General features: G+C 60.6%; 4 protein-coding genes across 12 annotated transcripts in view; 1 reads left to right on the top strand and 3 right to left on the bottom strand.

The window, feature by feature from the left end:
* The window catches only part of RNF123 (ring finger protein 123), a 52,154-nt gene extending 37,890 nt beyond the window's left edge, over window positions 1-14,264 (top strand). For both annotated transcript variants that reach the window (XM_075514312.1, XM_075514313.1), the window contains exons 35-39: window positions 465-549; window positions 12,827-12,969; window positions 13,362-13,456; window positions 13,570-13,655; window positions 13,755-14,264. In XM_075514312.1, coding sequence (XP_075370427.1) covers window positions 465-549; window positions 12,827-12,969; window positions 13,362-13,456; window positions 13,570-13,655; window positions 13,755-13,854 — 509 coding nt within the window. In that variant the 3' untranslated portion in view covers window positions 13,855-14,264. The remainder of the gene's footprint in view (window positions 1-464; window positions 550-12,826; window positions 12,970-13,361; window positions 13,457-13,569; window positions 13,656-13,754) is intronic.
* AMIGO3 (adhesion molecule with Ig like domain 3) lies at window positions 8,468-11,763 on the bottom strand. The gene has a single exon (XM_075514314.1). The coding sequence runs from the start codon at window positions 10,870-10,872 to the stop codon at window positions 9,343-9,345; it is 1,530 nt and encodes a 509-aa protein (XP_075370429.1). The 5' UTR covers window positions 10,873-11,763; the 3' UTR covers window positions 8,468-9,342.
* A 74-nt stretch (window positions 14,265-14,338) lies between the features above and the next one.
* GMPPB (GDP-mannose pyrophosphorylase B) lies at window positions 14,339-16,780 on the bottom strand. The gene is made up of 8 exons (XM_075514315.1): window positions 16,616-16,780; window positions 16,469-16,549; window positions 16,337-16,385; window positions 15,444-15,745; window positions 15,289-15,367; window positions 15,065-15,192; window positions 14,697-14,879; window positions 14,339-14,533 (listed from the first exon to the last, which is right to left on the bottom strand). Exons 1-8 carry the CDS (start codon window positions 16,742-16,744, stop codon window positions 14,402-14,404), a joined length of 1,083 nt encoding a protein of 360 aa, XP_075370430.1. The 5' UTR covers window positions 16,745-16,780; the 3' UTR covers window positions 14,339-14,401.
* Window positions 16,781-17,231: 451 nt separating this feature from the next.
* IP6K1 (inositol hexakisphosphate kinase 1) overlaps window positions 17,232-23,522 on the bottom strand; it is a 39,695-nt gene continuing 33,404 nt past the window's right edge. For 7 of the 8 annotated variants that reach the window (XM_075514320.1, XM_075514317.1, XM_075514319.1 and 4 more), the window contains 3 exons: window positions 23,295-23,479; window positions 20,877-21,052; window positions 17,232-19,993 (listed from right to left, as the gene is read on the bottom strand). In XM_075514320.1, coding sequence (XP_075370435.1) covers window positions 19,484-19,993; window positions 20,877-21,052; window positions 23,295-23,479 — 871 coding nt within the window. In that variant the 3' untranslated portion in view covers window positions 17,232-19,483. The remainder of the gene's footprint in view (window positions 19,994-20,876; window positions 21,053-23,294; window positions 23,480-23,522) is intronic. The other variant, XM_075514322.1, reaches the window with a different exon arrangement.

A 23,522-nucleotide genomic window follows, 5' to 3' on the forward strand; every position in this document is an offset into this window, starting at 1 on the left:
AGCAGACTTGGTTGCTGTGCTCTGCATCAAGTAAAGGGTGCACTGAATTGCTGGGGGAAGCCGTTCTCACCAACATCAGCCCTCTCCCTCGTGGAGGTGACTGGGGGCAGCTGAGTTGTGCCTGTTAGCAGAGACTGGCTCCAGGTGCTGTGTTGTGGGCATCCTGTATTTCCTGTACAGCAGCTGGATTTTCCTGCCTGCTTAGGAGGGGACAGACCACCTTCTCCTCTTGAGGCTTGGAAGAGGCAGGGGTGCTCCATCGTCAGGGCAGTGCCTGAGTCTGGGGTTTGCATTAGTGGGGGGGACTCCTCTGTCCTTAACGAAACCCATGGCCCCACCAGAGAGCCCGAGTCACGGTCCCTACCCCCCTGGACTGCTCTGCTACTAAGTCTGGAAGCAGCAGTGCAGCCCTACTCTGCCTGTCGTGAGGTGGCAGCAGCTCTGTCTTTCTTTTGCTTCCGTAGGGCTGGAGAGCGTGGACCATTACCCAATCCTTGTGGCCGTGACGGGGATACTGGTCCGGCTGCTTGTGGACACTGATGTTCAGGGGTGAGTGGCTTTTGACTTCCAAAGCACAGTCGCCGCATGTGGCATTGCTTTGGGTGCGGCAGTAGTCAGCGCTATGGGAGGTGTTGCAGGAGTGATGTGGGCGCGTGGGGACTGAAGCAAGGCAAGGCAGATGTGCACGGAGCAGGCAGAAGCCAAGGAGCTGCATGCCCCTGCAGCAGCTGCATCCCAGTGCTACTGCTGGGTGCAAAATTCCTTCCTGTGGTCCAGGAAAGCCCTCGTGAGAGGTAGCTATGAGGTAGCGTAGCGACAGCACGTGCACCTTCCTCCCCAGGATGGGGTCTGGCACTCCGTGCAACAGGACAGCTGCTGTCGGAGGTTGTGAGCGCCGCGTGTAAAAGAGCTGTGCTGATGCAGTGATGCAGGCAGAATGCTGTGACACACAGCAATGGATGCAAGGGAGTTCATTAAAGCTCCTTCACTCTGGACACATCTTGGGGAGACATCAAAATGTGTGCAGAGCTCTCTGGCTGCCCAGACCTGTGGAACAGGGGTGAGACAAATTCTGTCCAGGCGCTTATGTGATGCTGATTTTCAGATGAAGCAAATCTTCTTGTCTTTATGGTAACTAGCTATTCAGAGAGACAGCGCTGGGGGAATGATGCGGCCGGACAAAGCCACAGATGACCTAGTGGTTTATGTGTGTCTGTGCCTGCTTGTACCGAGTCCTGAAAATAGGCTCACGCTGATATCCTCTGCAGCCCTGCCTTTGCTCTCTCCCAATGTCATTCGTAGGTGTCTTGCCCGGCCACCATGCCCTGTAGGATGCTGAAGGAGATGGGGCTCTGCTGTCTGCACTGCAAATCCTGCTTGTTTTCACATTTGGAGAACACGATAGTCTCTGGCTTTGTGGAGAGTGGAGCCCCATCTGGCCGAGCAGCTCAGCCCTGCAGCCAGTCTTTCAGCTGCTTCTCTCAAGGACTCAAAGATGTACACAAATATATCTAATTATATCCTGCCTTCCGTGGCTGCTGCATCAGTCTCACAGCCCCAAGTGTAACAGTGCCAAGAGCTTAGCACAAGGTCATTGATCAGTGGCCTTTCTGGACTGTGATCGGGGGTGGATTTTGCTCGCCCCCAGAATCCTGCTCTGTGGAAAGGGCAAACATCATGAATTTGGTGCCACAACGAGACACTTCTTCCTGGAGGGAAAGGGGAGGTGATAAAGCAGTTCCCTGCATGCCAGGCAGGACGAGAAGTCCTACCCTGGCTCCCTGTCCCTTGAACTTCTGTCCCAGACCAGGTCGCTTGTAGAGTCAAAGACGAGAAGGGATAAAGCTCTTTCTCTGACCCGCAGTTCAGCAAACTCTGAAGAGCGCTGTGAAGATGGTAGTGTGATGAAAATCACATCCTTCCCAGGCCACAGGGAGTCCTGGGGAGACAAAAACCTTCCAGACTGTGTCTCCTTTCCCTGAAAAGCCAGTTGTGCTTTGGGTTAGGAAAACCCGGGCAGCCGGTGTCAAAGGGGCTGTACATTGCCAAGCAGCACTGTCCCGTCTGCCAACGGAATCCTCTGCGCCTTGGGCGGTGGTGGGCTGCGCGGTCGCAAACCAGAGGTGCCGTATCCTGTGGTGTGCAGTTGGGAAGTGGCAAGTCTCTGACTGATCATCAAGGGCTTTGTGGTCACCTCCTTGGGCACTGGACAGCAGAAATAAAAACGAAACAGGGGAATGATGCGGGCAAAGCATCATGTCCTTATGGCGGACCTAGCTGAGCAGGAGAAGCACAAGGTGAAACAGGAGGAAGCCTAGGGAAAAATGTCTATAAAACAAAATGCTTCTACATGCTTTCGCAAAGCCCTGCAATAAATCTGAGGTTTGATAAGTCACTGATACATAAAAAGCAAGCAAACATTGCAGGGGAGCCATTGAGGTCAATCAAGAAAAAGAACCAAGGCTGAGTGGCTTGGAGACCCTCTACTGCTACCTGAGCAGAGGGGACGGGCAGCCTGATGGCATCAGCGTGGCCGCAGGCAGAGTACCTGACATCGCAGGGAAAGCTGAGCTACCCGCCCTCTTTGCAGCACTCTGAATTGAGGACTGGGGTGCAAGTGTTGTACCCCGCTTATGGAATGGTTCTGCTCTGTGCAGGCACATTCGAAAACAGCAAACAGGGACGGGAGGAGAAAAACAGCAGATATGAGAGCAAAAGCAGAGGCTTTTCTGCTGCCTTTGTGTTCCTCGAGGGTTCGGTCCTGGTTTGATCCTGTGTGCAAGTCTCTTGGTAGCATCGCTGCAGGGTGCTGTAGGACTGGGAGGTGCAGCTGGGGTGAGCAGAGCCCCGTAGGGATCTCCTCCCCACAGTCGCCCAAAAACCAAGGAGATGGTACAGGTCAACAACGGGTGGCCCAGAGCAGGGCGATGGGAAGCATCCGTCTCCAAGCGCATGAGTGAGAGGATGGTCCGTGGAATGGAAAAGGGAATTCAAACCTTCCTCAGCTCTGTAGGCTCCCATGGGAGATGATTGCCATGGGTCATGTTGGTGCAGGAGGTAACTGAAGAGATTTAAAGGATCCCATATGTAACCAGGCTCTCCAGAGCAGACTCATTTTATATGAACTCAAGAGGAAACACGTTTCCTTTTTCCTTTTTCCCTTCCTTTCAGTGCAGCGAGCATGGTAACAAGACGGGCTTCTTTTCCTTCCTCGGAAGCACTCTGCCCGGGCAGTGCTGGAAGCAGGTAGAAATCTCTTCCAGGTCCCATTTGGCAACTCCCAGATTGCCACAAATCATTAACAGAGAGAGATTATGTGACCCGCATTTGCATGTAGGAACTTCTGTGTGGGAAGTGCCTAGGACACTAGCTGTTACCCTGACTGGTACCCTGCGAGGAGGCTCTGCCCCAGAGGATGAGGACGGGGGACAGGACCTGGGTGAGTTCCTTGGCTTGGCTGTGGTTTTTCTGGGTGCCTCTAACCCAGTGAGCCGACGCTGTGCCAGGCACTTGGTTGGAAAGTGCTGCAAGCTTTGCCCTGGGACAGAGAGGCCAGGTTCATCTGGGGGTTGAGGAATGAGGTCTCATTTATGGGGCCAAAACATTCCAGCGGGGAAGGGTGGGAGTAAGGAGAGCCGGGGCCCTGACGACTCATCCAGCCGCGTTATCAGGCTGCAGTCGGATGCCTCGGCTGCTCCTTGCCCAGCACAGGACGCTCAGCCAGGCATCAAGTCCTCTTGCTACGGCCTTCTGGCACCAAACAGAGCCATTAAGCACAAGGAAAGGGAACGTTGCGCAGGCTGGGATGTGATGAGACAGTTGATACATGGTACGCCTTAGTCCCTAGATGGAGCGGGCTGTGCTTTTGCGAGAGAAAGAATGCATCTGCTCGTCGGGTCCAGCAGGAGGGCTGGTGCTGCTCGTGGTGAACCAAAGCTTCAGTGTCCCCCTTGTCTGGGCTTACTGATCTTTGTAAAGCCTCCATGGGTCACTTAACCACAACTCCCAAATGCTTGCTGGGGGCTGGAGGGTGGGAAGTAAAACCTTACGCTGATAACCAGCGTGGCTCGGCTCCCTCGCAGGACGTAACAACCCTTGCAAACGGGCAGAAGAGCATTAGTGCAGGGCACAGATGGGGAGGCTGCTGGCTCAAGCTGGGGTCCCTCAGCAGAGGGTCTTCTGGTTCCCACAACAGGAGCTGTGTTTCCCAGCAGAGCTCCCTCCCTTGCCTGTCCCTCAAGGGCTCGCCGGGAGGGAGCTAAACCTCGTCAGCAGGCGAGAGCGGGGCCGCCTGGCGCTGCGGGCTGGGCTGTCTCACCAACAGGCAACAGCTCCTTGTTTTAAAACTATTTCGGCCTCTGCAGTGTTGTTTTGGGACTGCTCAGGCCTCCTGACGTGCTGCCCCCTCCCAGCCCTCGGGCCTGACAGCAGTTGGGCAGCACCTTCGTTGCGGGGAGTCCCAGCGCCTGGCAGGGCCGAGGAGGCAGGGATGCCCGTGTGCTGCCTGTTTGCCAGGCCCTGGTGACTGAGCCTTGGTTTTGCGGGGAGGAGAGGGAGGGCAGGATCTGTCAGGCTGAGCCGGGAGCTGGGCTGAATCGTTGGGTCCATGCCACAGACCCTGGCTGCCTTCAGCCGGTATCATCCCCCCGTTTGTCTGATAAATAATTGAGCAGATTTTCTATTAAGCCTCCTTTGGAGTGAGCTAATGGAGCGGCGTTGGCCAGAACTTGTGTAAGGATCCTGGCGAGAGCGAGAGGCAGGAGAAGCGGCAAGGCGCGACAGTGAGGCTATTGGTCCCCTGCGTGCGAGGACATGTTGTAATTAGGACTGGCCATATCGGTTGGAAAAGGCTTTGTGGAGATCGAGTGCCCATCCCGGAGTGGAGATGAGCCGTGCTGTGCCGGGGCTCGGCTGCCGCTCTGCTCCTTGGGCTTCCCCCATGCCCCGTGGACACCACCCACTCAGAGGCAAGAGGAGCGAGGCCAGGCAGCGCGTTCCCCAGCCCTGCCCGCAGCCGATGCTCTCAGAGTGAGTCTGGAGGGTTAGGGCACCTGCACGGAGCCGGCAAACTTGTCCGTGGTACAACTGTACAAGAAAAGACCTAAGCAGCCTTCAGGGTGCATCTCCCAGGGACTTCTGCCCAAAAGATGGAGACGACAGAGGGAAGAGCACCGTGGTCATCAGGAACATGGTGCTACCAGCCCGCAGAGCACAGGGCGGGGATCCTGGGCCAGAAACCACCACGCTGTGCCAGTGGGATGCTGAGCACGAGCCAGCGGGACCTGCCGGGAGGAGCGGCACTGGGCTGACATGAAGTTGGGGTAATTCTGGCTGGATCACCGCACTCTTCTCCTTTGCACAGTACAGACGGGTGCAGAGGGATGGACTGGCAGGAGGGAAGTTCCCTGGGCAGAAGTAACACATTGGTGAGCAGGAAGGATGGTTTGGGGGTCACCTCCACTGGAAAAGTCACAGAAGATTCCAGTCTGCAGGTTACTAAACTCAGCCTGGCCACCCGCGTGCTTGAGCCCTGCCGGGACCCTCGGGACTTGGCTGGTCCCCGCTGGACACGGTAGTTCTTTGCAGTGCTGTAGGACACTGTGATTACTGATCACTTAAACACCGATGCTCCTTCAGCACATACTGATGAGTGAGCTGTGGTGGAAGGAGGTGCAGGAGTAGACATTTCATGGACCACTCAGTCTAAAGGAGTCCTTGCTACCTTGCCCTAAAAACTCGGAAAATGAGTGGTGTGCGAGTCTTGCAGTACATAACGTATCGGGGTGAGTGTGAGCCAGAGCACGGAGGAGTGACTAGCTCAGACCTAGGTTTCACAGTTAAAAAAGGAGTCTGGCCTTACTGGTCTTACAGTTTTTACAAGCTGCCAGCTCTAAATGCTGTGTCCTGAGCAGTGGGACTGCCAAGGCTGGGATCTCCGTCCCCTCGGGGCTGTTGGGCACAGGCTGGGTAGCAGGAGCAGGCGTCGTGCTGCCCAGCACCAGCCCTTGCTGCTTCGAGCTCTTTGGAAAATCATGAGCATCGTAAGGAAAGGATCCAGGTCCAACCACGTACATCGTGTGTCCAGCCCCAGCAGCAGCACTGGCATTCAGCACACTCACATTGCCCTGGCTGAGACGTGAAGTGCCAGGGGAGACGGGAGTCAGCCTTGGAGGCTGGTCCCCAAAGCTAGTCCTTCATCCCCGCGTGCACAGGCGCAGGTCCCTGCGCGCCAGGGACGCCGTGCTTTGTACTGACCCATTACTTTACCCTGTGGAGTCAAGGAGCGGGAGGCCAGTTTGGCAGCAAGCTGGGGCTATAATGGTGTAGATAGATGGCTGTCGAGAGAGGATGGTGTATTCCTCAGGGACGTTCCATTACGTTTCCCAGCTCCTGCCTGTCAGGGAGACTGTACTCGTGGCTGTTTTTCCTTGCTGAGGTGCTTTGCCTTTCAGGCTGCTTAATGAACTGCTTTAACAGTTCAAACTGCCTTGCCTTGCTCGTCGGAGCAGCAGTGTGGTGCAGGGTCCCTTCCGAGCATCAGAAAGGTGTGAAATGCAGCAGCAGGATTTTCCTGGGTAAAGGCAGCGGGGAGCCCTTGGGAGCGACACCGATATGACCCTCAGATATGCTGTCCCCAGCATAGTGGGGCTCAGCCTTCCTGCAGGGATAGGAGAGTTGCAGCCAGGCTAGAAGAGCTCCTTGGCTTCTCGAGGCTGGAGTGTCCCCAGAGAGGCCCTCAGGAGCTTTTCTTACACTCCAGTTGGCCTGAACTTTCCACAAGCTTCAGTCATTAGCCTCAGCTGAGGATGCAGATTTGCAGGAGCACTAATGCCCAAGAAGCTGATGTTTGCACCGAGGAGGGGGAAGGTTTGCAGGGAGACCTACAAGGATGGCGACAGAAGAGCAGCAGATGGGCAACACCCACTCTGGGTGCCGGAGCCTGGAGCAGCACTTCACCTTTCCTTTCGGAGGAAGACATGGTGCTTAGATGCGGCACGTGCTCCGGCACGGGCTCGGTACCGTCTTGGCAGGCGCGGGCCACGCTCAGGGCAGTGCCTTTGTTGGGTTTGGATCTGGGCCCTCTCGGCGGTGTCTCCTCTCTTTCCCAGACGTTCCCAGGGCAAATTCAAACCATCCTTCCCGTGGGATCCCTGCCCAGGTGCAAAGCCAGGGAATGGCATTGCCTCAGCTCCACCCTCGAGGGGCAGGGTGCCTCTCGCCTATCCATCCGGCACTGAAGCACCTCGCCGCCCCCCGGCAGCACCCCAGCGGGGCCGGCTCAGTGTCCCGGCCTCATCAGGAGCGCTGCGCTAACGCGAGGCGACAGGGCCGGCAGCGGCGGGCATGCGGGGAGCGAGAGTGCCGGCCAGCGGGGCCTGTCGCTCCGCATCCCATCGCCTTCGCCAGCTGCCAAGCAGCGGCCGCGGGGCACGCGGCAGTGGGGCACGCATCGCACGAAGCTGCACGCGAGATCAGCGTCAGGAGGGGCGCTGGGCGGCTGCGGCCGTCTCAGGATAGCTGCTCTCCCCTCCTTGGGTGGATGGGGGGTTTCTGACAAGCGCTCTGAGCGTGGTTGACTTTTTGCTGGGAAAAAAGCTGCTTGTTTCCTGGCTGAAAAAGCTGAAGGACAGGCGCTAGAGGTGTCCTGATGCCCCAGGGACCTTCCCCTCCCACTGGTTGCGGGGCTGCCAGCAGCTCTTGGGGCAGGGGCGCATGGCCATAAGGGACTGCAGGTTGGGGAGAAGGTTTGCAAAGGGACCTGTCCCCATTTTTGGGTTGTGTCTGGGCTGTGCTCCTGCCTGCAGGGTGGTCCGGCATCCCCTATGCCGCAGGTGATAGCCACATGCTCCTGCTCTGGCTGTGGAGCGGGCAGTGGTGGCCAGCAGATGGGGGACACCCTTATCCCTCTGCGGGATCACACAGGCATTACGGGGCTCCCTGTGCCGGGGCGATGCAAGGCTGGGCTCCGAGGAAAGCGGTGCAGGCACCCAGTGAGGTGAGGGCTCCATCCGCAGAGTGCTGGGACGCAGCCAAAGACAGGGCCAGTCCGACCCCGAGCGGGTGTCCCCAAGGTGCCTCTCCCCCACACCTAAATCCTGCTCATCCCTATTGAGGTCTGGATGTGCCCTTGTGTCGTGGGCACTGCTCCCTCCTCAGCTCCCAGCCATCACTAGAGACCTGCCCTCCTGGGGACAAGCCACTGGGCACTCCTCTCGCACCCTCCCCAGGCCACCAGCTCCAGCTCGGCACATTTAACCCCCTCGCCGAGGCCAACCTAATGCTGTTTGATGGGAACAGAAGCTGCGAGCCCAGTGCAAATCACCAGGCAGCAGGAATTCAGGGCTCCCTCAGACCCCCAGACTTCTGCCTCTGTGCCCATGGGATGCGGAGCGGCTCCACGCCGCTGCCCTGCAAGGGCAAGGAGACACTCAGTCCAGTGTGAGCTTAAAAAAATAGGCATTTTTATTCCAATGTAACTAGAGAATTACGACCCAAGAGAGGAGAGGATTACTCACATTTATCGATAGGCCTATTAGATTACTGCCTAAATAGCTGTGCTTTAGCAGCGCGTTTGTCTGCCTCAAGGAGAAGCAGCGAAGGAGGGTGGTGCATCTGAGACCTCATCGTCCTTGGTGGCACGGGGAGGTCCGAGCGATGCGAGCCGGGGCGCTGTATCGCATCACCTAATCCCGCCTTGACTATTTACAGCTTCTCAGGAGGCAAAAGCTTGTAACGTTTGCTTGGCTGCGTGGCTGGTCAGGTGCTGAGCTCCATCCCTCCTGCGTGGCCGTGTTTGGAGAGGGGCACCTACCCCCCCTTTGCGATGGGATCATGCTCCCCCCGCTCCCGGCCACGGCATGCTGATGGGGACCGGCATGGGGTGGGCAAGGACAGTGGCACCGCCGTCCCTGGGAGTCCTGGCATGAATGAGGACAGTGCCCCACTTGTCACGGCTGTTCCTTGGCCTGGGGGTCCATGGCGGTGGCACCGGGTTGGGTCTCGCATGCCTGGGGACGTGGCAGAGTGCCGGCCCCAGCGTCACCGTTAGGGAGTTTGGCTGCCTGAATGAAGTAGGGGTTTCTCAGGCCTGCTGGGTTCGTCAGCGTTACCCTTGTGCTAACGAGGCTGTTGCCAGTGGCTTGCACGAGGAGCTCTTGCTGGGCACCAACGTGCTCCCGGCCCAAAACCCACCAGGGGCCCGTGGGTGATGCCGATCTCCCCCGCGGGTTGCGGTCAAGCCAGGAATTCAGGGTGCCCAATAATCCTGCTTCTAGCAGCAACGGAGGAGAACAGCTCTCAGGAGGCCCCAGCTCTCTTCCCAGCTCCCTCCCTCCTGCCCTGCTACGACACAATGGGAGTGTCCGAAAAGATGGAGCTGATGGACTCTGAGTCCGACTTGAGCTGCAGGACCTTGGGGTTCTTGGCGTCAGGGAAGTCCTCGCCGAGGGCCAGGCGGATCTTGCCGTTCTGCGTCTCCCTGACGGGCTCGAGGAAGACCACGTGCTTGTTGGCGCTGACTTTGCGGTTCGGCCCGTCGGTGGCGGGGGGGGTGGCGCTGAGGATGGAGGACTGGGCGCTGCACTCCTGCGGAGGGCTGAGAGGAGCCGGCTTCTTGCAGCAGCTGGGGCAGCGGCAGGGCGTGAGGTACAAGTAAATGAGCACGAGCAGCAGGCTCACGATGCACCCCAGCAGGGTCGTGAGGCCGGTGCTGAAGGTCTCCCCGTCCGGCTTGGGGTAGTGGACCGTCACGTTGACTTCGCATAGCCTGCTGAAATTGTGGGGGCTGTTGATGGCCAAGCCCACGTAGACCCCCGAGTGCCAGGGCTTGGCCACCGCAATCTTCAGGCTGCCGTTGCGGTAGACCTCCAAAGAGCGGTTGCTGTTCCCCGGGTGTTTGATGGGCTCGTGGCGAGGGGAGATCCACATGTAGGTGGTGGCTGCAGCCGGCAGGCTGGTGTTGCAGGTGAGCAGGAAGGTCTGGCCCACCTTCACGGGGAAGGGCACGGGGTGTGCGTCTTCGGAGTCCGCCGAGCAGTTCTCAAACATGTGGCTGTATTTGAGGAACTTGATCAGGGACCGGGGCACGTTGTCGGACACCTTGCAGGTGTGTTCCTCAAAGAAATCCTTCACGGAGCTGAAACCTCGCTGCTTCCAGCGCTGGAGCATCAGGTAGAGTGGGCAGCTGCACCTGACAGGGTTGTTGTGCAGGTACAAGCCGTTCCTGATGTTTTCGGGCAGAGCCGCAAGCTCCTCCACGGGGATGCTGCTCAGGCTGTTGGAGGAGAGGTCCAGCGTGCGGAGGCTGTAGTTGCCCAGCCCTTGCACCGAGCGGAAGGGGAAGGCGGTGAGGTTGTTCCAGCTCAGGTAGACTTTCCGCAGGCTGCTCAGCTTGGCGAAGGCGTTTTCATCCACTCGTGTAATGCGGTTGTTGTAGAGCAGAAGCTCCTCCAAGCTCACTAGCGCGTCGAAGTAGTGCGTCTCGACGGCATGCAGGTGGTTGGAGGACATGTCGAGGTGCCGCAGGTAGGAGGCATTGTGGAAAGCCTGCGGAGAGAGGTCCTTAATCTGGTTGTGGCTGATGTGGAGGGCCTCGAGGTGCGGGAGGGCGGCCAGCCAGCGGTCGCGGAGCTGGGTGAGGGCGTTGTGGCTGAGGTCCAGCGTGGTGGCGGTGGGCGGCAGCGCCTGGGGCACGCGCTGCAGCGTCTGCCGGCTGCAGCTCAGCAGGTCGGAGGTGCAGATGCAGGCGGCGGGGCAGCTGTGGGGCAGCGGGGAGGCGCGGGGAGCGCGGCTGCGGGCACACAGCTGCAGCAGCAGCAGCAGCAGCTTCGCCACCCAGGGCCAGAGCGGGGCTGCGGGCACCCACGGGGCCATGGTGCCGGGCAGGAGCCTCTGCGCAGCCCGGCGGCGCGGCCAGGCTCAGCGAGACGCGAGAGAAGAACGCGCCGCGGTCCTCCCCGGTGTCCCCCGGGCTGCCTCGGCGGGGGAGGGGGGGGGGGGGCTCTACCAAGCGTCCGCAAATGCCCCTTTGCTCCTCGCAGAGGAGGACCCCGACTCCAGCCGTGGGGCTTGAGAAGAGTTAACGGGCGGCATCGCCCTGCCCCGCTCTGCCGCGTCTCATGCGAGGCTGCCGCGTACCTGCGCTCCAGCCGGCCGGGGGCTGCCCGGCGCCCGGCTGCGGGGGCGCGGGGGGGGGCCGCCGTCCGGCATCGCGGGGCTGAGACGCTCCAGCGGGTCGGGGCTGCGCTCCGGGCCCGGCGGACGCCTCGCTGCCTCCCGGAGCTGCGCGTCCCTGGAGCGCGAAGTTTCTCACGGCTCGGCGCGTCCCCGCGCCCCGGCCCCCGGCGCGCCCCGGCCGGCACCTCCCGGGCAGCCGGGCTCGCTGCGGGAGCGCGGTCCCGCTCCGGCCCCTATTTACGTGCTGGCGGAGCGCGACGCGTGGGCCGGGCGGGATCCCATTGGTCCCGGCGCGGGGAGTGGTGGCCGCGGCGGTGGCCGTGGCCGTGGCCTCCTTTGCCGTCCTGCGAGCGGGCGGGGAGATGCGCAGCCAGCGCTGGCCCCGCGGGGTCCTTTGTCCCCAGGGGTGCTCGGGGCCACTTCGCCGACCCCCCCGGCCTCGCCGCTGCGCAGCCGCGGCCCCTTCCGCTGGAGACCGGCAACCTCGCCCGGCTGGAAGCCGTAAGGCGGCCGCGCCGGCTGCTCCGCGACCGCCCGGCCTCCGGGAGGGTGCCGCCAGAAACCCGCCCCCTCCTCACCTCTGGGAGCCCCTCGAGTCCGATCCTGCGCCCAGGCTGGGAGCGGGGATGGCGGTCATGGCCCCCCCCCCGCCCCCGCCCCCGCTTAGCACCCAGCCGTCCTTCCCGCTGCTCTCACCCTCACCACCCCCTGCATGAGCTGGCAGGGACCCCCCCGCCCCCCCCACCCCCGGCCATGGGGCGAGCAGGGCCGGCCGAGCCCGGCGGGGTCCCCACGGCGAGGGGGTGCCGCCGGCCGCCAGCGGGGAGGGGGCGGCCCCCGGGTGAAGGACGCGCGGGGATGTCATTGCCCGGAGCCCGGGCGCGTTAGTGGGAAGCGGAGAGCTGGGCTGGGGAATTGGTTTCCATTAGGGCAGCAAAAAGCTAATTTGGCGGCTGCGGCTGCCGCGCGTCAAGGGGCTGTTAACCCCCTGCGCCCCGGCCCGGGCCCAGCCGGTGCCCCCGGGCTTCTCCCGTGCCCCCGCTCGCCTCCTGCCGCCGGGGCAGCTGCGCTTGCCGGAGGGCCGGCCACGGAGCCAGCTCTGCTCCTCGCCAAGGGCCGTGAACAGGCCACGGCAGGGGTGCCTGATGGAGGCACTCGTTAAGGTGCCCTTCATCTGTCCTGGCTGTCCCCGCCGATGCTCGAAGCCAGGGAGAGCCACGACTGCTCCCTCCTGCCTTGTGGGGGCACCCGCTCGCCCCTGGAGCCCTCCCCTTGGTGCGGGGGGGAGCACAAGCCCCGGCATGAGGCTGCTGCGTGCCATGTCTCCTTTTACCCTTGCAGTGCGGTGACGTGAGGGTGGTGCTGGCTGCTTCAGCCGCCCTGCAGCTCCCCAGGCTCCGCCGGGCACCGGTGCACAAGGGCTGCAGCCTCAGCAAGTGCTAATGCACCGTATTGATCCCCAGAGCCTCTGAGCGGGGGGTGGAGGAGGAGGAGGGCTGCTGCCCTTCAGCTGCATTTGACCATGTTTCCCCAGCTCGATGCTGCCAGGAGTGGGGGGGGGGGGGGCACCAGCTGGGGATGCAGCTGGGTGGCCTTGTGACCGCAGGGTGGATTGTACCTAGGGCAGAGGCCTGACTGTGTCCCTTTGCAGGGCCGAGCGTGCGACGGCGGTGCTGCTGGCGGACCCCTGCTTCCAGCTGCGCTCCATCCAGTACCTGCTGGGCCATGCCGAGCCCTCGGCCCTGGCAGCTGCCGCCCCGGCCACGGACAAGCGCCATTTCTCTCTGCACACCTGTAAGTGTCGGCACTGCGCTGGGAGCTGGGCTGTGCTCACCACCCAGCCACGGCTGGGATGGGGAGGCAGGGCTGCTGGCATCTGTGTCCCCCGCGACGTGTCCCAGCCTCCTTAGCCCTGGGGACAGGGGGCTGTGGCTCCCCCGCAGTCCCCTAGTGGTGGCACTTGGGATGGGTCTGTGTCCAGGGCCTGCTTTTGGCAGCAGTTTTATCCCCTCACAGCACCCAGTGTCCAGCTTGCTGTCCCCAGCATGGGGTTCCCTGTCCCCAGCACCAGGCTCCCTGTCCTGGCTGGTCCCTGAGGGCAGCTGCAGAGCCCCGCGCATCGCCCAGCAGCTTTGGGGCAGCCTGAGGGTCACATTCACCCACACACCCCCGGTTTGTCCCCACAGACACGGAATACATCAGTGCCGAGGAGCTGGAGAAGGTGGACAAGATGCTGAGCCACCTCAGCGAGGAGTCCAAGCAGGCAGCTGCCACCACGCTGGTGAGTCCCCCGGCCCAGTCCCGCTGCTCAGCAGCAGCCCCAGCTCCCGGCACAGCCGCTCTGGGACACGGGGTTTTTGCTGCCACCGCTAACTGCCTGGTGCCCCCCCACAGCCCACCAGCGAGGAAGACCTGTGCCCCATCTGCTACGCACACCCCATCTCGGCCATCTTCAGACCCTGCTCCCACAAGTCGTGCAAGTGAGTAGCTCGCATGCGCAACCCCCCCCAGGGCGACTGCCAGGCCCTGGCCCCCCGTGCCGTGCAGGGGGGCTCACGCTCTTTCCTCCTCTGTCCCAGAGCCTGCATCAACCAGCACCTGATGAACAACAAGGACTGCTTCTTCTGCAAGGCCACCATCACGGGGGTGGACGACTTCACCAAGCCAGCCAGCTCGTAGCACCCAGCCCCGCACCACGGGCTCCCCCAGCTGAGCGGGGCAGCCCCCCTGCCGCACGCTGGCTTCTCCCCGGACGCTCACCCTGCTCGGGGCTGCGGGGCCCTCGCCCACAGGGCCGCGACCCAGCACGGGGCCGCAGCGTGGGGCAGGGGGCTGCAGGGAGGGGGACGCTGGCTGGGGGGGGGGCCTGATGCCGGGCTCTGGGGCCAGCATCCCCCTCCCCCAGCGCCTGGGCCATGGCAGCCCCTCTGCCCCACGGGCCGTTCTCAGGGAGGGGTGCCCAAGGCCTCGGCTCTGCGGCAGGCCTGGGGACGCGCGGCTGGGCGTTCGGGCTGTTAACTTGCCCCTGGCTGGGGGCTGACTTCATGAAACGCAGCATTAAATTATTCTTCCTTATATGGTGCCCTGAGACATGGGGAGGGGAAGCCAGGGCAGCGCTGGCGAGCGACCCACCGCTCGGGCCACGCTCAGATGACGCTCAGCAGTAGATGGAAATACAAATATTTAATCCGAGTAGAGCCGGGAGTGCAGGGCCCACCAGGGGCTGCTACATGATGATGCGCGGCTCTGGCACGGACTCTGCGATGGACTTGTGTGGCAGCACATTGGCCCCATTGAGGTAGAGCTCGTCGTTGACGATGACGTCCTCACCCAGCACTGTCACGTTCTCCATGCGCACCTGCCCCAGAGAGGCCCCGTCACGCCTGCCCCGGCTCAGGGCTCAGTGCCACACTCCTGCCCGCAGGCATTGGCGCATCCCTCCATCCCTTCGGCCGCAGCCCGAGGAGTCAGGAGGGCAAGAGCTGAGCCCCGATTCCCCGCAGGGGCACACACATCCTCACCCACTGCCCCACGGAGCAGCTCCAGCCCACGATGCAGGACTCCAGCCAGGAGTGGGAACGGATGCGGGCCCCCTTCAGCACGGTGCAGCGTTTGATGCGCACCCCGTCCTCCACCACCACGCCGGCCCCAATCGTCACGTTGGGGCCAATGACGCAGTTCGCCCCGATCTTGGCGCTGGGGTCCTGGAAGGAAGAGGGGCTGCACCAGGGCCGGGAGGGCAGCCAGAGCTCTCGGTACAGCCCGCGCCACTTGGCCAGCGTGGGGACAGGAGGGCACAGCTTGAGGACGGCAGCAAGGATGGCGGTGGGAGGACGCAGAGAGCCCGTGAGGTGTGCCCAGGGCCGGCGTGCTGGGGGCTGGCACTTACCACCAGCACGTTCCCTACGACACCGGGCCCCGAGTGCAGCTTCTCGGGGTGCTGAGCCCGCAGCGCCTGCAGGTACATGCACATGCCTGTGAGGAAGTCTTTGGGCTGCCCAATGTCCATCCAGAAGCCTGCAGGGACAGAACCACGGTGACAGCCCCCAGCACGGGGGTGGCAGCGCAGGCAAGACCCCCCCCATGCTGTCCCCACAGTGCACAGGGCCTTACCCTGCAGCTCCATGGCGTAGAGCTGCCCCTCCTGCGCCATGGCCGGGAAGATCTCCTTCTCGATGGAGGTGGGGCGCAGCTGCAAGGACGGGGCGCAGGGCTGAGCGGGCGACCTGGCCCCCCAGCCTGGCCCAGCCCAGCGTCCCAGCCCCTACCTGGATGCGTTGCAGGATGCCAGGGCTGAAGATGTAGAGCCCGGCGTTGATCTTGTTGGACACGAAGACACGTGGCTTCTCCACAAAGCGGCAGATGCGGCCGGTGTCAGCCTCGCTCACCACCACGCCGTACTTGGCCGGCTCCTCCACACGGGTCACCACCAGCGAGCCCTCGCCACCGTGCTGCCGGTGGAAACGGGCCAGCGCCGCGAAGGGGAACTCGCAGATCACGTCGCTGTTGAGGACAAAGAAGGGCTCCCCGCCCTCGGCCAGCAGGTCCCGCGCCAGCGCCAGCGGCCCCGCTGCCTGGCCGTGAGTGACCCCGCAGGGACGGGGCGAGCCCAGTGCCCAGGTCCTCCTGGCCCCACCCGCGCCCGCCCCAGTGTCCCTGCTCCCCACTGGCCCTCCCAAGTCCCCAGGCCCCCTGGATCCTCACCAGCCCTGCTGTCCCTGGTCCTTACCGTGCCTGTCCTGATGTCGCTGGTCCCTCTCTCATCCTGCCCGTGGCCATCCTGGCATACCCCTCCTGCTGTCCCCAGTCCTCCCAGCCCTGCCCATCCATAACCACCCTGCTGCCCATGGTGTCCCCCTCCCAGCGTTCCCAGTGTCCCCCAGCCCTGCCCATCCATAACCACAGGGCTGCCCACGGTGTCCCCCTCCCGGTGTCCCTCAGCCCTAGCCATACCCACGCTGCTCTCCACGGTGTCCTCCTCCCGGTGTCCCCAGTGTCGCCAGCCCTACCCGCACTCCCCCTCCTGCCCATGGTGTCCCCCTCTCAGCGCCCCCAGCCCTCCCCGTACCCACCCCAGTGCCCACCCCGGTGTCCCCGGGCCTCCTCCGTCCTGCCTGCGCCCGCCCCCGGCCCCGCCCGCTGCCCGCTGCCCGCACCCTACCTGTGCCCAGCGGCTCCTTCTCGTGGGACAGGGAGATGCGGATGCCGAGCTGCGGGCACAGGGTGAGCGGCGGCAGGCGGGGGGAGGCGAGGGGAGGCGGGGGGGAGGCGGGGGGCGGCGGGGGGCCCTTACCCGCTGCTCCTGCTCCCGCATGGCGGCCCCCAGCGCCTCCGACATGTAGCTCACCGCCAGCACCACGTGGCTGACGCCGGCCTGCGGGAGCGCGGGTCAGCCGGCGGCGGGGCGGCCCCCGCGCCCCCCGCCCGCCGCCGCGCCCACCTGCCGGAGGGCCTCCAGCTGGTGCAGCAGCAGCGCCTTGTTGCAGAACTCCACCAGCGGCTTCGGCCGGCTCAGGGTCAGCGGCCGCAGCCGCGTCCCGAAGCCGCCCACCAGGATCAGCGCCCGCATCCCCCCGCCGCCCCGCGCCCGCGCCGACACGTCAGCGCCGCGCGCGCCTTGCGCGTCACCGCCGCCCGCCCCGCCCCCGGCCCCGGCCCCGGCCGCCCCGCCTCCTGCCGCCCGCCCCGGGTCCCGCCGCCCGCCGCCGCCCCGGCGGCACCGACGGCCGCGGCGGGACGAGCCAGCGGAGAGCGGCCGGCCGCCGCGCCGCGGGGACAGAGCGGTCCCGTCGCCTCCCGGGAGCTGCAAGGCCGGGTCATTGCCGCAGCACGGCGGCGGCTGGGGGGGGGGGGGGCTGCACCCTACCGGACCCTGCCCGGGGCCGGGACGGACAGAAGCGACCGCGATGAGAAGAGGGCAGGGGAAGGGCCGCGCCCTCCGCGGGACAGAGAAGGGCCCTAAGCCACCCGCACGGGGGTCCTGCCCGCGCCCCCCACCCCCCCCAGCCCCGTCCCTGGGCTCAGACGGCGGGGAAAGGCAGGCACGGCACACCGCGGACAAAAACAGATCCTTTAATGGTTTTTGGTTCTCTGTGAAGCACAAACAGGTGATTATTCATGTAAAAACAAACGGGGGCAAGGCTATGTACAAGCTGTGGAGTCCCACCGCGGCGGTCCAAGGGCAGAGGCGGCTCCCGCGGGGCAGAGGCGGCCCCTCGCCCCCCGCCCCGGCCGAGGGAGGCAGGGAAGGGCAGGAGGCAGGGCCGGGGGAGGCGGAGGTGCTCCCCAGGAGGAACGGCCCCGGCCCCGCACCTGCCCCAGCGCAGCCCGCCGGGGACGGGGCCAGGGACACCACGGGCTGCGAGGGTAGCGCGGCCGCTGTAGGGACCTGGGACAACGCTGCTCGGCTGCTCCAACAAACCTCCCTCCCCGCTGCAAACCTGTTCCCTGAAAATCCCCTGAGCCCTGCCTGGCGGGGCAGCCACCCACAGAAGCGACGAAGCGCAGCAGCCCAGCGCAGGGAAGAGTGGCACGAGCGAAGGTCCTCGTCCAGGGAGCTGGAGGGGAGCAGTGGCTTGGCAAGCTCTAGAGCAGCCGGGAGACAGGCAGAGGTACCATTTAGGACACAGGCGCTGCCCCTGCCCCCTTCCACACCCGGTGCCGCAGCCATGCGCCCGCTGCGGCAGCCAGAGCTGGCCGCCAGCTGAGCACCAACACTTCCCAAGCAGACCGTGCACACACAGAGTCGGCACACATGCTACATGCGAGTATTCCCCAAACAAGCTTTCCTGAAGTAAAAAAAAAAAAAAAGAAAAAAAAAAGAAAAGAAAAGAAAAGAAAAAAAAAAACCACAACAAAAAAACCCACAACCCTGGCCTTGCAGGTACCCAGGCAGTTTCTCGGCCAGTCAGGGTAATGGTAACACCACGGAACAAGTCAGTGACACCAGGGAAGGAGCAACCAGGGGTCCCAGCACAGAAACACAGAGGGGGTGATACAGAGTGGGGTACGGTTCGGTACCACCAGGCCACAGTATCAAACGTTAATGCCCTCATCAAGGGAAGCCACAGGTAAAGCACCAGCTCCGGGAGGGAGCCCAGGCAGCAAAGTGCGTCCCAGCTGGCTGTTTCATCCGCAGATTGTTTATTTTGTGAAAGACTGACTCCGTGAAGCAAAGCTAAACAGCCAGGCGATGGCACTCGCCACTCAGCCGGGTCCCCCCTCCCCTGCCCCCCAGACCCTCCCAGGGAGAACAGCAGTCAGCCCTAACCCTTGGCCTCCCCTTCCACCATCCCCGTGCACGGACCTGCCGGAAGAGCGGGGGCTGCAGGACAGAAGGCCCCGCCGGGGAAGAGGGCGGCCTCGCACTGCAGCCCCCGGGGCCCGACGGCAGGAGGGAGATACTCGCGTACAACCTGTGGGACCAACGTTACACGACAGGAAGGGTTGAAATGGTCCGAAACGCCCCGCTGCACCGCTGGGGTCGCGTTAACTGCTACAGATACTATTGCTAGCCCACGAGCTGAGTTCTTGCTTGGTCAGTGGTCCAAGACAGAGTTACTCTCACAGAGCCCCGTGCCTGCCCGTACGCAGGCCTGCCTATGCCACCCCATCGGGGAACGAGCAGGCCCCAGGCTCGAGCACAACTCCAGGCATGTGGCATTCCCTCCTGGCCGCAGCTCTGCCAGGGGTTGCATTTGGTCATTTTATTTCCACGTTTGGGTTGGTTATTCACAGTGCCCAAACAGCAGAAAAAGGCAGCATCAAAAGCGAAGCCCGATCAGCAAAACCCAGGGCAGAGCTAGCGACACCGAACACACGGACCAGCACCTGTGCTGCTCGCCATCAGCCCCACAGATGCTGCCAACTGTTAGTCGAGTGCCCCTTCCAAATAACCCAGGAGAATTTCAAAGGGAAGGCTCTCCCAGGGGCTCCTGAGGCAGGAGGCTCCTCAGGCCTCAGCTCCAGCCCCCTGAAGAGCTCCGTGCTCTCCTGCTTTCTCTTCCCTACGTCCAAGGTCCTCCCTCCAGAACGCACACGCAATGAGTGAAGAACCGGGACACCCAACACCCAGCAGGCATCTACAGAGCCTCCTCCAGAAGGCGGAGAGCTAGTGCGGTCAGAACCATCTGGGCAGCACGAGGAGCTCTTCCATCCTGCCTCCCCTCAGCTCTTCTATCCAAGTACATTTAAAAACAATGGAGCAATACAATTGTTTAAAACCAAAGTTGTCTGCTTTTTCCTGTGGTAGTAGGTGGTCTTGCCTGCTCCTGCCACCAGGACAAGAATAAGAGGCTGTAGCCCAGGGCTACTGGTTTTCCTCACGCATCTGTTCCATGATGTTGATGAGGCTTTCCAGCCCGAATACATAACCCATGTCGGGTCCGTCATGCACAGTGGGGTCATCGCGAAAGCCTTTGAACGTGCTGTGTGCAAAGTCAATCATACGCACATCCACCTTGGGCTGGGCCGAGGAGCCGGGCTCCGTGCTGCTGCCATCCTGAAGGCTCTCTGGGAGAGAGCTGTCCACCCGCTTCAGCCGCATCTCCGGCCGGCGCTCCACAAACATACCTGCCCTGCTGTCCTTGCCATCGTAAATGATGAGAAGGGAACTGGAGTAGAAGCGGTAGGAGGCCTGTCTCTCCAAAACTGCCTTCAGGCTTCGCAGTTTGGCGAGGACAGGCTCAAAGAGGTCCTTGCGCAGCTCAATGCCATTGTGGAGATACTGGTAGAGGGCATTGCGGAAGCCCTCGATGGAAAGACCGCGTCCATAGTATTTATTCCTGCATAAGTAATGCCCTGTGTCCAGCTGATAGACCTAGAACGCCAAAAGGAAACGCACATCAAGTGGGAGCAACAGGTTTAGGCATGCAGAGAGCCCTGAGCTGTCCTGCACTGACAGGGCAGAGGGAACTCATCCTATCCCCACCACGCCCAAGAGGGAGCAGGAAACAGCTCTGCCTGTTCCCTGAATCCCAAAGCAGCTGACAGGTGCAGCCCATGGGCACAGTCAGGGTGCTCAAGCACAGGTTCTCTCCCAGGACACCCAAAGGGTGGCTCTTCAGTCCGAGCGTTCCCAAGAAGCATGACACAACAGACCCCGAGGCTTAAAAAGCCAAGTCTTACAGCAACTCGGACAATCCTCTGGCAGCGGGAGCTGCCGGCACATATTGCTGTTATTATGTGGCATGTGATTAATGAGGGGCCCTCATTGCTTCAGAGTCTGTGGGCAGAGATCTGGATTGCAAGATCCTTCTGTGGGTGGGGAAAGGAGTGACTGTTGCACAACAGCACCAGCAGCAAACCCTTGGGTGCAGGGCCTAGCCACAAGAGGAGAGCAACTTCTTAACTCCCAGTACAGCACAGAAGCAAATGTCAGCTGATGCTGGGACAGAGGGACACCTCCCTCCCCAGGCACTGTGATTCTAGCTGAACACTAAGCCACAAAAATCATTTTATCAGAAAATCCCCTAACTGTCTGTGAACAAAACTGCTTTGGGTAAAGCGGGCCATTTCGGAAGGAGCAGATTCCTTTGTTCTAGGTTTAGAAATGAAGACAAAAAGCACGTACCATGAACACTGGTGTACCTACCTGAAGTGGAAGACTCTGTAACTCAGTGCTCAGCAGAAAACGCTAACTAGGAGGTCTAATGGGGCTGCGAAAGGGAATGTGCAGCACCTGCAGCCTCAGGGATCCCTACCTGCATCCCACACACGCGCACGCCCAAGGTGGCGGAAGTGCTCTGTTCACACTTCTTCATCTGCCGAGCAGCCTTCTCCTCAGACGCATCATCTCCGTGCTGTCTGGTCCCCATCTTCAGATCAAGCACGCAGGGAAGCTTGAAGTGATGCACCACATTCTCCAGCAAAAGGAACTCTGGGAGACATGTCAAGGAGAGCTCACCTGTCAGAGACACCACTCCCCGGGGCCACCACAGACAGGGACTTGGGCCAGCATGAGATAGGCTCAGGCAACAAACAAATAGGAACACAAAGAACAGACAGAACGAACTGTTTGGGGAGGTGAAGAGAAGTACAAAACCCAAACAGTGGCATCCAGGCTTTCACACTTGGTAGAATAAATCAGCCTGGAAAGTGGAATGGCCAACAGTAAGCAAGGAGATCGCATGCAGGTGTACTGGAAACTCAGCAGGGGGAACCGAAGAGCAGAACGCTAGCGTCAGGAAAGACACAATCTGCCAGTAAGAATTGCTGATACATTAAGGGAGAGCTTAAAGGCTAATCATATTAGCAGTTTAACCATATGGATAAACAATACAATCCCCACGGACTGAAAACTCAAGGCTCAAGTAATAGCACAGTACTGTTGCTATGGCCTGCCCAGAACTGCCCGACACACGGGGTGGAACCGGAGAGGCTACAAAGGCAGGAAACAGAACAGTAAAAGGAGCCTTCAATTACCAGCACGCACAATGGGCAAACCCTCCATTAGGGCACAGCACTGAGAACAAGCTTGTCCCAAAGGGGAAAAAAATCAACCCTGACGTTTGCCCCAAGACGCCCTGCAGGGCACGGTTCAACATGTCACGCTGAAATGGCAACCAGAGCACAGCTAGATTAAACCTGCAAGGAAGTTTAACGTTTAGAAAAATCTATCATCAGATATGTTTGATTTTGAAAGAGGAACTTCATAAAAATAAGGAAGTGTGATTAAAAAGAATAGGACAGACAAGAAGAACTACTTCTCTGCAAGTGATGCAGGCTATTTAAAAATAAAAGCTGGAGGCTCAAAGCACACATTTGAGAATAGGAAAAGGAAGCCCAGAGTTAAAATGATGAAGAATACAGCTATTAAAAGTAAGGTTGTTTCTATGTGAGGAAAACAGAATCAAGCTCCAGCAGGTGAAAAAAAAACAACCCACAAGCTGGCAAGTTCAAGACAAAAGCATGAGGAGTCATTTGCAAAGGCACAGAAAATAACAAATCCATCTTCAACCGTATGAAGAAGCCTGTCTTTAAACCCTGCAGGCAGTCTAAGTACAAAAGGAGCTACAGGGGAGGGGGGTGGGATGGGGGTGTGTGAAGAGACCCCCTAAGAAGAGAAATAAGATTAATATTTTGCTTCTTTGTTTACCGGGGAAGAGCTTAGGGGATTCCCAACCCAGAACTCTCTGCATTCAGAGAATTCTCAAACTGAAATGCCAAGAGAAGAGATTGCATGTTGAACAGAAAATAAGAGATGTGTAACTCATTTAACACTGCCTTACTACACCAGGAGACTGAAGGGAGGCTACCCCAACACTGATTTGCAGAGATCTGGGGAACTACAAACCAGCCTCACTGGTCTTACAGCCAAAGTCACCAGTGGGGTCTTTCTGTGGAGATCCATGCCATTCAACAAGTGACCCAGAGAAGTGAGTGAACAGCGAGATGACAAATTTGCTTGTAGTACTAAGTTACTCAAGGTTGCAAACATGAGCAACAGTTGTGAAAAACTCCAAAAGGATCTATGAGACTGACTTGGCCATTACATGGGCAGGCAAAATTCTCTTAGAGTTAACATGCAAGATAAGGAGAAAAAGGTTTTTAATGCATAAAGCAGTGCATTTTGAGACAACTATTACCAGTGAGGAGTGGGATCTTGGGGTAATGAAACAGCACTTAGAACAAGAGCGTGTTAGGAATTATGAGGGAGAGGAGAGACAACAGCATTAAACACCAGTGGAAATCTCTGGTTCACCTGCATCTTCCGTATGGTGTGCAGTTCTGGTCATGGTCTCCAGAAGGAGAACTGGAAGAAACTCCAGAAAGGTGACAAGGACGAACACAGCTCCCTCCCGAAGGACTACTGAACAAGGTAGACCTGCATCCGCTGCTGGGCAAAGCCTGACATGAAAAACTACAAACTGCACAAGGCAACAAAGAGAAGGACCAGAAAAGAAAGAAAACGTGGAATCTAGCCAGAAACATGGCTTCTCTGAGCATCGGTGTCAGACATTAGTGGGAAGCAGGAAGGAATAGTAAAAAGAAACATGTAATACAGCTTTGCTTGTGTGAACGATGGGAAAGCAAAGGAAATAAGCTGCCTCAGGCACAAATGTGTAGGCCAGAGCAGCAGCAGCAACCTGGCACGCTCAGTTCTGCTTCCCAAAGGATACTGTAGAGTTTTCGGTCCTTGGACTCTGACCGCATGCGGCTCAGCTGCTGCTTATGACAGCGCAAGCTCCAGGGGTTATAGCTGATCTTTTCAGAGCTCAGACCGCTGTTCCCGTCCAACATCTGAAATGGAACATCTGAATGGATGTGCAAGTCCACCCTGGGACTCTTCGTTTCCTGGATGCTGCTGGTATAAAGACAGAACAAACTTGCCCGTTAGAATCCATGCA

The sequence above is a fragment of the Mycteria americana genome, chromosome 11 (genome assembly GCF_035582795.1).
Source record: "Mycteria americana isolate JAX WOST 10 ecotype Jacksonville Zoo and Gardens chromosome 11, USCA_MyAme_1.0, whole genome shotgun sequence".
Classification (NCBI taxonomy): Eukaryota; Metazoa; Chordata; class Aves; order Ciconiiformes; family Ciconiidae; genus Mycteria; species Mycteria americana.

Bases quoted from the DNA above. Each gene is read 5' to 3' on its own strand.
- GMPPB (XM_075514315.1), bottom strand. From the start codon at position 16,744: ATGCGGGCGCTGATCCTGGTGGGCGGCTTCGGGACGCGGCTGCGGCCG. The intron at 15,746-16,336 runs GTAGGGTGCGGG...ACGGCCAGGCAG, and splicing joins GAAGGAGCCGCTGGGCACAG to CGGGGCCGCTGGCGCTGGCG. The intron at 14,534-14,696 runs GTGAGGATGTGT...TCTCTGGGGCAG, and splicing joins GCTGCTCCGTGGGGCAGTGG to GTGCGCATGGAGAACGTGAC.
- AMIGO3 (XM_075514314.1), bottom strand. From the start codon at position 10,872: ATGGCCCCGTGGGTGCCCGCAGCCCCGCTCTGGCCCTGGGTGGCGAAG.